Source organism: Polypterus senegalus, chromosome 5, assembly GCF_016835505.1.
Source record: "Polypterus senegalus isolate Bchr_013 chromosome 5, ASM1683550v1, whole genome shotgun sequence".
NCBI lineage: Eukaryota > Metazoa > Chordata > Cladistia > Polypteriformes > Polypteridae > Polypterus > Polypterus senegalus.
Genome location: NC_053158.1, coordinates 102,475,642 through 102,489,086, shown reverse-complemented (window position 1 = coordinate 102,489,086; position 13,445 = coordinate 102,475,642). Strand labels below are relative to the sequence as shown.

Sequence of the window (13,445 nt, the reverse complement as noted above, 5' to 3'; positions counted from 1 at the left end):
GAGGCCCTGCACATTAAATTTTACAAGATGTTACTGTGTCATTTCATTTCTCACAGGGAGGATGTTAAACATGTCAATGATTTAAGGAAATCTGTGAGGCAAGAAGTTACTGAACTAGAGGATCAGCTGGGAGATCTCACCCACAAGTATGAGGAAGGACTGAAAATGGTAAGAAGAGATGCTATCTGTCTTGCTTACCTAACAGCAAACGTTCACACAGTGGGAGTAAAACATTAGAATAAATGCTACCCACATACATATACCCACATACACTTACTATCACCATTTAAACATACATAGTACTGAGCAAAAGTGATAAGCACTTTGGATAGGTCACAAACATATTTGTCTTAGGTAGTTGTTTTATGTCTCCTGGAGTAGTTTGTCACTAGAAAAGATCATATTTTAGAATTTCAAACATTCCTTTTATAAATAGTGAAGCAACATAATAAGAGACCCTTGAATGTTCTTAAAGAACAGAAACTAACATAGTAATGGACCATTTTCCAGTTAAAAATCATGAGATCTTTATAGGCATAGAGCCCAGTGCTTGATTAAGCAAATCTAACAAACATATTCTAATGAACAATGACATCATCTGTAGGTAGACACCAAAGTGATTAACTAAAAGAGAAACAGCTGTGTAGAGGGAACAAAGCTGGGCAAAGGACAACTGTACTAACAAGGTGAGACTGCTGTAGATTTGGCATTTTAACTTGCAAATCTTACACCATTGCAAAAGTGAGCATAATGAGAAGACACAAGGTGGTCACCCTGAATCATCAGTGTCTCTCTCAAGCAAACATTTTGTGGAAAATTGATGCTTCAAGATGTGCTGCTCAAGCTCTTCTCCATAAACTCAAAAAATGGGTAAAGGAGAGGACTGGAAACACAGTGGTTGGCCATGGAAACTGGGTACAGAAAATGAGAAATACATCAACCTTACTCTCCTTTAAAATCAAAAGATGCCCGGCAATGCTATCAGCTAAGAACTTGAGAAACTACCAGGACCTTGGTTCATCCATCTACAATCTGCAGACATCTTACCAGAAGAATTGAGACCAAAAAGCCTTTTCTCTGAGGTGGAAATAAATCCAAATAATTCACCTACAAACAAAAACATAAAGACTGTGATGAAGAAAAATTGTAGCAGGTGTTCTGGATTCATGAGTCAAAATTTGAAATTTGTGACTCTAACAGAGTGTAGTGAGTCCAATGAAGAGCCAGAGAGCATATCGTGAATGAATGACTGTGTGCAAAAGTGAAGCATGATGGAGGCTACTTGAATGTTTGGAGGTTGCATTTCCACAAATGTTTTTGGTGATTTGATCAAAATTAGTGGCCAGATTCTTTTTCATCATGCAATACCATAAGGGGTCAGTAACAAATTCATTCAGCAGCATGAAGCACACAACTAAAATCGTAAAAAGCTATCTGCAGTGAAAAGAGGAACAGACCATCCTTCAGCACATGCTTATTGCCCCACAGAGCCCTGGTATCAATATCAAGAGTCCTAATTTCAATATTACGGAGCCAGAATGGCATTATTCGCTGAGACAGAAGGGGCTAAAGGGGCTTGGAATGGACAAACACACAAGAGTACCTTCAGAAACTGCATGCAAGTGAACCTAAAAGAATTGCTGATGTTTATATGGCAAAGGGTGGTCACACCAAATATTGATTTTCTTGATGTTTTCTTTTTGTTTACTGCACTTTCTATTCTTGAGAACATTCTGGCTTTACAACATTTTAGTGCCTGAGAATTATGTACAGTATTGTATGTTTGAGTTGTACCCTGGGAAACAAACACAGATACACAGAAACTGTACTGCACCCATGTAGTGATTAAGCTGTACTGAGGCCAAATCTTGGGCATGCAAAGTAAAAATTAAAACATACTACTTTATATATATTGTGAAAGAACAAGTCTCAACACTCTTAAAAAAGGTTTGCGGCAGCCACCCGTATATTGTTCTTAGCTGCAAAGGATTAAATTTGACACAGCGATGTTGCTTGTTTGAGTTCCCACACTGAACTGAATTAGTTAGCCAAGCTGGAGGATTTTATATTCTATAACCTGGAAGTGGCGTCATTCTGGGTGCCGGAGCAGGAAGTGACGTCAGTCTGGGTGTCGGAACAGGAAGTGACGTCAGTCTGGGTGCCGGAACAGGAAGTGACATCAGGTCAGGCAGGTTTTCCCGTATTTGATCTGCAGAAATAACAGACAAATGTTTTAGAGCACCCCGTCACCCCCTGGCCTGGCGGGTAATCACCTCCACTTGGTCCCTTCAGCTCGCTCCTAGTCGCACGTGTTTGACTATATATAGAACACTCTAGACGAGAACAGGCCATTCAGCCCAACAAAGCTCGCCAGTCCTATCCACTTGTTTCCTCCAAGAAAACATCAAGTTTCCCTAACGTCTTACTGTCTACCACATTACTTGGTAGCTTATTCCAAGTGTCTATCGTTCTTTGTGTAAAGTAAAACTTCCTAATGTTTGTGCGAAATTTACCCTTAACAAGTTTCCAACTGTGTCCCCATGTTCTTGAAGAACTCATTTTAAAATACAAGTCTCGATCCACTGGTGCCCCAGGTGGGCCTCGATCAAGTTCCGGCAGCACTTCCAGATATGTCACAAGTGCTGCAAGGGAATCCAGCTCCTCTTCTGGTAGCACTTCCAGGTGTGGCAAAAATGCTGCAAACCATGGCTCCAGAACTGTCCAAGTGCCCTTTGGTGGTGGCATGGGCCCATGCATGCTATCGGGGACTTTGCCTAGCCGGGGAGGAGAGGATCGGGGGAGTGGACATATCAGTACTTCCTCTAGGACATGAGAGGGCAGCCCCCTTGGTTTACATTGGGGCCACGGGACTGGAGCTTAGAAGCTCAACACTGCATGGCAGTGATCGAGGCACACCTGGGGCACCAGTGGATCGAGACTTGTATTTTAAAATGAGTTCTTCAAGAACACGGGGACACAGTTGGCAACTTGTTAAGGGTAAATTTCGCGCAAACATTAGGAAGTTTTTCTTTACACAAAGAACGATAGACACTTGGAATAAGCTACCAAGTAGTGTGGTAGACAGTAAGATGTTAGGGACTTTCAAAACTCGACTTGATGTTTTCTTGGAGGAAACAAGTGGATAGGACTGGCGAGCTTTGTTGGGCTGAATGGCCTGTTCTCGTCTAGAGTGTTCTAATGTTCTAATGTATCTCTAATGATTAACTAATTTATCTGAAGGAGTGAATCTGCTTTAAGTACAGACATTTTAACAAAATACATTGTACTTATATTATTATGACCTATCTTTTTTTTTACTTCAACTTTTTCAAAAGATTATGATTAAGTGTATTAAGGTATTGAAGAGTAGTTTATGCACTTCACTGGGACAACAAGTCAAGCTCGAACAATTAAAGTGGCTAAATTTACTTTTATTTTAATGCCAATGACAAAGAATGTTCATGGACTGTGTCCAATGTGTACAGCTCCTGTCTCGCTGTAGAGCTAGCAGGAAAACAGATTGTATAGGGAGCATATAAGCTGCATTCCATTTTATAACTCAGTTGTGTGCAAACAGCATATATAAGGAAATTGTTGTAGGGTGAGTATTTAAGTTTATGAAGGAAGAAATACATTATGGTCCACAAGACACTCTTCTTTAAAAAATTTCTAGTCTGACCTTGATGCAAAATGTTATTGTAAAATACAAGAAAATAAAAAAAGAGACCACTTATGATCAGAACAATCTGCTGAAACGTCAGTAAAGTCAAAGAGAGCTGGTTAGGACAGACAAGCCATTTTCAGAAGAGAAATGCAGGAAGAATTTACAGTTACAAAAGGCAAGCAAGGTCGGATTCCAGACTTCATTCACAGCAACATAACAGAAGGAACCTCTACCAACCGTAGAAACCACAAAACTAAATTAACTTTTCGTAACTTTTAACATTGGATTCAAACCTTGGTTGTCTCATAGGTTTGTACACAATTATTGGAATAGAAAGGATTTCTGGCTTTGGTGACCTTAGCTTAGTAAGTTAATAGCAGAGATGGTATGAAGTCTGATGAGCAGCCAGTGTAGCCAAGTCAGCTAATATGATTGCCACACAAAATATGATTTAGGACTTGCGATTGTGAAAATGTGGTATTAATGATTTTTGGTAAATAAAAGAGAAGTTTAAAATTCCTAAGAAGAGGGGAAAGAAGGCATAACAGATGCTTGTTCACATGTTTACAGAAACAAAAAAACAATGTCATACAGTAAAGTGGAAAGAATGACGGCAATATATGACTTTATAAATATCAAAACTCATGATTAGAATTTTAAATATGTGATAAATAATAATTAACAAATAGATAACCTAAATCAGGGGTTCTCAAACTCAGCCCTGGGGACCGTCTGTGGCTGCAGGCTTTTGTTTCAACCAGATTAACAATAAGTGTGATGATAATTGATCTCATTGATCTCTTCTCTTATTCTACTTTCAGAAAAGCACAGTAGTATGATTTTGCATTTATACAATAATTAGAAATATTTTTATTTTTTCAATACCTTTAAATTCTTAACTCATTTGTTTTCTATTATTTTGACCTTTTTCTGTGCTGCTTGCTTCTTTTGTTTTATCATAATAATGACAATTAAAAAGAAGCAGAGCAGACACCAGGGATTGACACCAGCACTGAATAGTGAAAGGCTTGCAGATACTTTAGCATCAGACCTACTAATTAGTAAATAATGGAATACATAATCAAAAAACCTGGAAAAGAACAATGAAATCAGGATGAAAATACTGTTAAAAAGTAAAAACTACAAATAACTGCTTAGTGCATTTTAAAGAAAGTATATCAAACTTAGTTTCGTTATTTTTACATTGACTCCAAAACATAGAAACTGAGTAATACTAGATCACTTCATTAGGCTAGCAGCCCAATTAAAAACAGAATTTGGTTGGAACAAAAATCAGCAGTCACAGAGGGTCCCCAGGACTGAGACTGAGAACCACTGACCCAAATAACTCAATGTAGGAGAGTTAAAAATAAAGCACAGTGTATTTTTCAAGATGCTTTCCTTTTTCAAGATGCATATGGATTGTGGAAGAAAGCTCCTCCTCAGTCTTTCTGAACTGGAGCATTTACTACACCACAATCTGCCGTACAGAAAAGAGACAGTTGTTGGGATGGCTGGCATCATTGATAATTTCCTTTGCCCAGGTCCAACATTGTTTGGTGTAGATGTCCTTGAATTTAGGAAGCACACTCCCAGTGATGCATTCAACGGAGCGCACTGCTCCAGCTGCATGCTGTCCCCAAACTATGCAATAATACTTCTTGTCAGAATACCTTCAATGGTGGATGTGTAGAAATTCTTAAGGAACTGGGAAGGCAGCCTGAAATCCTGAACACATCCAAAGAGGAAAGGACAGGACATTGTTGTGTCTTCTTAACGAAAGTTTTGATGTGTTTGGAGCAGGTCAGATCCTCTGTGACAGACATCAAGGTGTTAGACAATTTTCACCTTGTCCACCTAAATTAGACCACAGACATTATGTAGTGAGACTGTATATGTAGTGTCAATGTTGAATGGCCTGATTTAGAGGAGGCATACCCTTTGGTATTGAACAAATTTATCTTCTGAGACCTTACAAAAAAGGAGCAAGGAATGGAGTGGATTACTGCTGAGCTTAATATAACAGGGAATTGGCTTTAGATGAGGCTGCTCACTTGTTTCAGTTAACAAAATATGCTGCTTATTAGAACATTAGATTTGATGAGAACAGGCCATTCAGCCCAGCAAACTTTAGGTTATTGAATAGTCTAATGTTTCCATTTTATCTTGGAGGAAGGTTTTACCAAATGTTATAATTCAAAATAGGTGAAAATAATGCTATGGCATTATAATCAAAATGTTGTAATTAATGCAAATATGTGTGGCTATATTCTCAGTTTTTTAAATTCTTATAATGGCTTTAATGTTCATGAACAACAGTTTCCATGGAATAATGTTTATATTTGATTGCAGCCATACTTACACTGCAATGCTTGTTTACAATTGTCCTGCTGCAGATGAAGGCTGCCAATATCTCAGCAAGTCACCATACCAAGCTTTACCAGACTGAAAAAGAACAAAAATAAAAACTGTTAACATGACCCTGATACAGAATGACAGAAAAAGGTGAAAAACACAAACTTTTGACAGAAGGTTAAGTCAGCAGATGTGTGGAATTTTCCATTGCTCTGTCATTTTAAACACATTGCATTTCTGGTTTGGCACCAACTGAATTTTACTAATATGTGAACCCAGCAAAAGATCTGAGTATCTGACAAAAAAAGTAGAAATCTGACTGCGGTGATGTTTTATAAGTGGTAGAAAGCTTTCAGTGCAGGTCTATTGAGCTAGTCATACGTTTAATTAACCATTGAGAACATAAAAGTTTTATCATGGAGGGTGACAGGAAGACTTGTTGTGAACCAGCATTAAACAAGGAAAAGTCAAGCTTTCACCCACATTGTAAAGGTAATCTGCTCCAGAAAACCATGTCATAGGATGAATTTTCTTAATGCAAATAGATAACAACTACTAATTCAAATGGGACAAAATGTAAGTGTTCCTTGGTCATTTACTTCATAGAACACCCAAAAGCCTGAAAACTGACATAATTATTTAAATTGACACATTAGTCATAATATAATAAGACATTTTTTCTTCACTAAATACTGTTTAGTAGGTTTGTTTACCTATGCTTTATCGTTACAAGATTTATATTTAAAGCAATAGCTTTCCCAGCTCTTTCATGTTCTTGTTTGCAAATGTGATGCTAAAGATGGTATGAGAAGACACCTGAGCAAGACTTGGAGGTAGATGACTTACTGAGCTGTGAAAATTACCAGAGGCTGTGGCTGTGTCTCACCAACATTCAACCATGCTCCATTCTTCAGGCAGTAGTAGTAGTAATAGTATTATCGTCATGTGTACCACGAGAAATAAGAATGTTCTAAATATAGAACATCATTTTAAGTAATAGAATGATGTGTACTTGGAATAATTGTGAACATGATCAGGTGTTACCGCTTGTTGCACATTCAAATATATCGCTCTAGACTTGGTCTTTGTAAGGACAACAATTCAGCTTCACTATAGCACATAAAACCACAAAAGGAGTATTAAAAGACTTTCTTTGTATACTTTGCATACTTAATAAAAAGTTCTGACTTCTTAGTATTTATTTGATGAAATTTGCATTCATCCATGCATTGATCTAAATGAGGCAGGTAGAATTAAGTCTCAACATGTAAACATTTTTTTTAAACACAGGTGATTACCATAGACATTGGAAACCATTCACATTATACTACATGATATGAACTTGTTTTGTTTGAATGTCAGGTAATTTTCTAGCCTTCTTAATCCAGACCAGGGTCACAGGGAGTGCTGGAGCCCATCCCAGTTCGCCTAGGGTGCAAGGCATTAACAAACCCTGGACAGGGCACCGGTCCATTGCAGGGCAATTGCAGACACACGGGCATTCGTACACACAACAAACACACACACAGGCCAATTTAGCCTCACCAGTTCACATAACCTGCATGTCTTTGGACTGTGGGAGGAAACCGGAGCATCCATGCAGACACGGAGATAACACTTCTACTGCACCACCGTGCTGCTCTTTGTTTGAATCTCCCCTTTAATTTGTTGTATGTTTCAACATATGCCTTGCTTTATTTCTTGTTGTGACTTAGTTTTAAGATTATTTTTAAGATATCACTTCAGTGCCATTTTGTGTTGCATGCTCTGTTTTTTTACAATATTTTTTCATGGGTGGACTCGTGTTGTTTTTAGTTACGACTCTTGCTGTTGAGCAATTGTGCAGTGTCATGTTTGTGACATGCTGCTGCCAGCATCCATTGGATACTTCTTTTTGGTGATATTTGTTTTGTTAAAGATAGGCTCAGTGGTTTGGATTCTAGATGATTCATACAGACATTTTTTTTAAACTATGATTTTTGTCTAACATTTTAGTTTTGGTATTTAGTGTTCTGCACTTTTTGGCAGCCAGTTTGCACATTTAATCCTAAACTGATTAATATTAAAGAAAACAGGCACATGGCACAAAAATAGCATAAACAACAGAAATAATAGGCGGCCTTCTCGGCTTTTGAAGTTTAACGGCTCTGTAGAGTGGGTCTTGTCTAGGAGTTAGGGTACAGATTAAGACAACTCTCTCTGGGACATTCAGACATTTCTAAGAATCTGACCGTGGACTATGATGTTTGCTGATGACATTGTGATCTGTAGCGATAGTAGGGAGTAGGTTGAGGAGACCCTGGAGAGGCGGAGATATGCTCTAGACAGTAGAGGAATTAATGTCAGTAGGAACAAGACAGAATACATGTGTGTAAATGAGAAGGAGGTTAGTGGAATGGTGAGGATGCAGGGAGTAGATTTGGAGAAGGTGGATGAATTTAAATACTTGGAGTCAACAGAACAGAGTAATGGGGATTGTGGAAGAGAGGTGAAGAAGAGAATGCAGGCAAGGTGGAATGGGTGGAGAAGAGTGTCAGGAGTAATTTGCGACAGACGGGTATCAGCAAGAGTGAAAGGGAAGGTCTACAGGAGGGAAGTGAGACCGGCTATGTTATATGGGTTGGAGACGGTGGGACTGACCAGAAAGCAGGAGACAGAGCTGGAGGTAGCAGAGTTTAAAGATGCTAAGATTTTATCTGGGTGTGACGAGGATGGATAGGATTAGAATTGAGTACATTAGAGGGTCAGCTCAATTTGGACGTTTGGGAGACAAAGTCAGAGAGGCGAGATTGCGTTTGTTTGGAAATGTGCAGAGGAGAGATGCTGAGTATATTGAGAGAAGGATGCTAAGGATAGAGCTACCAGGGAAGAGGAAAAGAGGAAGGCCTAAGCGAAGGTTTATGGATGTGGTGAGAGAGGACATGCAGGTGATGGGCGTAACAGAACAAGATGCAGAGGACAGAAAGATATGGAAGAAGATGGCAACCCCTAACGGGAGCAGCCAAAAGAAGAAGAAGAACAATTGCCCTCACTGGGCATAGTTCCACCACTGCAGGTAAAGGAATGGATGATACTTTTAGTGATAGTGCCTCCTCTCACCCTGGGCTGGTATCGCTTATCTCATATGAGCCCGGAAGATGCTCTTTTCACATGCATGCGTGATGAAACAAATTTCAAAGGCTACATGCAGGTGTCATCAAACATCAAGCCAAGAAGAGGGGTTCAAATAGGAACAAGGAAGGCTTACGATAGATGCTGCAATTGTATTTTAAATTGTTAATTGACAGAACACTGGATTCGAATGCTTATCTAGAACACTGACTATGTACAGTTTATCTAGTTTCCTTAAGCCTAAGTAGGACTCTGGTTTTCCTTCATATCTTATAGATGTGTGTGTGAAGTCAGTCACCAATTCTAAAATTGCCTAGAATAAGTGAATAAAGGTGTGTCTATGAGTTTCCCTAGAATAAATTATCATTCTTTTAAGAACTGGTTTATGCCTGGAGCTGCTGAGATTTGTTGTAGCTCCCCATACCAGAAAAAAAAATGGATTAAGGATAGATGAGCACATGGATGGATGAACAACTACAGAGATACAAAATGTTTTAGCTAGAAAATATTTTTATTTTAGAATAGGCTGAAGAATTAGTTTATCCTAGTCTAATTCTTTCACCTCAAACTCCTACAGTTTGTCATCCTTCCTAGGGGAAATCCACTGTCCTCTGCATAATGGCATGGACAACCATTTTTTAAATGTATTCTCTTCCACCAAAATCTTGAATTATGTTCTCAGTGAAAGTATATATTTAGGTAGGTTGCAGTATTCAATGCAATTCAATTTATTCTTATCTAGTGTTATTCTTTGAGTACAGTCTCTGAGTGCTTCCATGTATATAACTGTATAACTGTAATTTAAAGATGAAGTACTAAACCTTATAATATCTACATGAACAAACACATAAATCAGTTGTTAAATTATGACTTAACTGAATACTTATTAGGATCTTGTTCTTCTTCCCCACCCACGCTAAACAGCTTATTGGGTGACGATTACTATAATACTATTAACTAAAATAATCCCAGTTCTGTTTAACAACAATTTCATTTTGAAGACATAGAAAATGTAGAAATAATTATTATGATCATGCTGGTGCCCTAAATGAAGAACTTATGCCCCGTATATTCCAATATATATACTGGATGACAAATTGGACTGGACTGCCAATACTGATGCTCTATGTAAGAAAGCTCAGAGCAGACTTTACTTTCTGAGAAGGTTGGCATCCTTCAACATCTGCAGTAAGATGCTGCAGATGTTCTACCAGACGGTTGTGGCGAGTGCCCTCTTCTACGTGGTGGTGTGCTGGGGTGGCAGCATAAAGATGAAAGACGCCTCACGCCTGGACAAACTTGTTAAGAAGGCAGGCTCCATTGTAGGATTAAAGTTGCACAGTTTAACATCTGTGGCAGAGCGACGGGCACTAAGCAAACTCCTGTCAATCATGAAGAATCCATTGCATCCACTTAACAGGATCATCTCCAGGCAGAGGAGTAGCTTCAGTGACAGACTTTTGTCACTGTCCTGTTCCACTGACAGACTGAGGAGATCGTTCCTACCCTACACTATGCGACTCTTCAATTCCACCCGGGGGAGTAAATGCGAACATTAGTTTTATTTTAATTCTTTTAATTTTTATTACTATTTAATTTAATATTGTTTCTTTGTATCAGTATACTGCTGCTGGATTATGTGAATTTCCCCTTGGGATTAATAAAGTATCTATCTATCTATCTATCTATCTATCTATCTATCTATCTATCTATCTATCTATTAATGGCTGTCTGAGAATGCAGCTTCATTAACCTGGTTACAATTTTCACCCCAACTAGACATGACATTGAGGTTGTGACTTCTCTATCCAGATGCTCAACACATTGGAATGTGCCATTTGTTGTCCCTGTTTCAACACATTTGTATTTTGCAGTGCTATATCTATCAATAGATAGGTGGACTTTGATCAGCAATGAATAACAAATCTGAGGGAACCCTTACATTTGCACAAGGTCTGTGTCTCCCCATTATGGTTCTTTCCCATAGATGGGTGCTTTTGTGGTGCACTACATTCTGTTTGCCCTCTGTGTTGTGTGTGGTATGGAAAGAAAAGGCAGACAGCAGTCAGACTGTGTCTGTCAATTCATTCCTTATACAGCAGGAAAAAAACAGGTTCCTTAACTACAGGCTTCACGCAATATTTCTTATTTACCTAAAATAAACGTTATATTAAACTATTCCCTATATTACATTGACATGGATGCAAAACCCAATTTACACATTTTATGTTTAGGAATAATATATCACCATAACTTAAGTAGGAAAAAGAAACAGGGAAATCACACAAAAAACTGGTTCTTAGCAAGCTTCTACCAAAATAAAATCCAAAATAATATTTCATATTGAAAGAAAATAACAAATAGAAAATGCTGAGGATATGTCATTACACCGCACCATGGATTCTGACAACATTGGTAACATTCAAATATGCTGGCCTTCCAAATAATCAATTATATCAAACAATAACTATGCAGTTTTGAAAAAAAGCATTTTCTCTTTTATTATAAAAGAAAATCTTGAGACGACACGAGACTATTGCCAAGAGATTTTTTCAAGCTGGTAGACGGGGTCCTGCCCTCCTCTCAACAATTTCCAGTTAATGGCCCACGGTCCTCTCACCTCTCATTGGTATGAATGCTTTTGTCAGACACAGTTCCTGCGCTCTCAGCTCTTAGAAATTTTTACGTTTTCCTCACTTTAAGTTCCCAATAAAAGAAGACTTTTATGCCCAAATCTTATTGAAGAATTTCATCCCGAAGGATTATCAACCAAAGAAATGAGTACACGGGCAATCCTAGCACAGAGAAACGATGAAGTAAAACGAATTAATGTGAAAACTGTCGATTGGTTACACATCAAATTGGTTAAATGCGTATCAATAGACTATGCTGAAACAGTTGATGGTGATGATGCGCAACATGAAACATAATTTTCTTTTAGTTTATTTTTCACTATGGTTAATTACTCACTGTAATGTATTATGCATATGTAACAATTCCCATGAAAATAACAATCTGTTTAAATTGTACATACGCGAGTGGCAGAGCCGTGAAGTGGCTAGCGCGTAGCACTCACCTGGGGGTTGGCGAGCGAAGTGAGCAGGGGGCAGAACCCCCTAGTGTTTATTAAAAAAAACAAGATACTCCCAATAAATTAAAAGTATATAGAGTTATATAGAGTTTTTCTCCTTCAGATTTCACGCAGCGTCTGGCACCCTAAAAGAAAGAGCAGATGTGTTTGCTCATGGGAGGCAGCATTAACTAATGCCCCACACTAACAAGGGAAGACATATTATGGATAATGAAAAGTGAAACTGGCAAGTTTTGATTTGTATAGAGTTTTGAAACTGACACTAAAATTCATTTGGCAGGTGATTCACTAAAAAGATTTTTTGGAGGTTTTAATGGTGTTTTATGGTGGAAAAAAAAGGAATTATGCTCCCTAAAGCCCCCCTCACACTCCTGGCTTTTCCATTGCTTACTGACAAGAGGTTTAGACTCAGCAAGTGCTGAAGGTGAAATAAGAGATTAAAACATTCCTAGTTTATGTGAAAGAAATCAGTAAATTATAATATAAAGAGCTGAAAGGTCCATTATACAAATTATTTAAATGCTAGCCAGACCAAGCCAGTCGTGTTTACATTCAACACAAGATAAATGCTTATGTCATGAGACAAAAGTAAATGTGATATTTGGTAACACCTTCATACAAAATTTTTAAACTTTAGTCACTCTCCATGCCAATGAAAACAGTTTCCAACAATGCAGATTAAAGTCAAATACAGCAGATAAGAAACATTACAAAAAAGTCGACTAAAGTCACGTGTGAAATGAAAGAGTCAAGGGCCTGACAGCTAAGGAAAAAAACTGTGGTGCCCCCCTTTCCCTTGGTGCCCTCAGCAGGTGATTATTTTGCTTAATGGTTATTTCAGGGCCAGATCTTTATTTAAAGACTAAATTACAGGCAGATGCTTGCAGAATTAATGCATGTATATTGTTTCACACAGGAACTAAATTGCTTTCTTGCCCTGTCAATGACAAAGTGAAATCCAGAGTTCAGTTTTGTGCAAATTGTTTTTCTCATAATTAGTTATGAATTATCAATTTACTGAAAAGTGTACATATGAAAAGAGAACTGATTTTGGGAAAGTTTATCAAAAGCTTATAAAAATTAAAAAAAAAAATCTAATTCACTTGGCTACACTTTCTCTAAGTGATTAATTAAGTTTAATTACAAGTTATCCAACATTACAAAAAAATAAGCATATAGTGACACGCCAAAATGTCTCATCACTCCTCCTCTGTGTAATAAAGG

At 38.0% G+C, this 13,445-nt stretch overlaps 1 protein-coding gene across 3 annotated transcripts in view; it reads left to right on the top strand.

Moving 5' to 3' along the window:
• Positions 1-13,445, top strand: part of itprid1 (ITPR interacting domain containing 1) — a 151,933-nt gene that overhangs the window by 94,000 nt on the left and 44,488 nt on the right. For all 3 annotated transcript variants that reach the window (XM_039753176.1, XM_039753174.1, XM_039753175.1), the window contains exon 14: positions 57-168. In XM_039753176.1, coding sequence (XP_039609110.1) covers positions 57-168 — 112 coding nt within the window. The remainder of the gene's footprint in view (positions 1-56; positions 169-13,445) is intronic.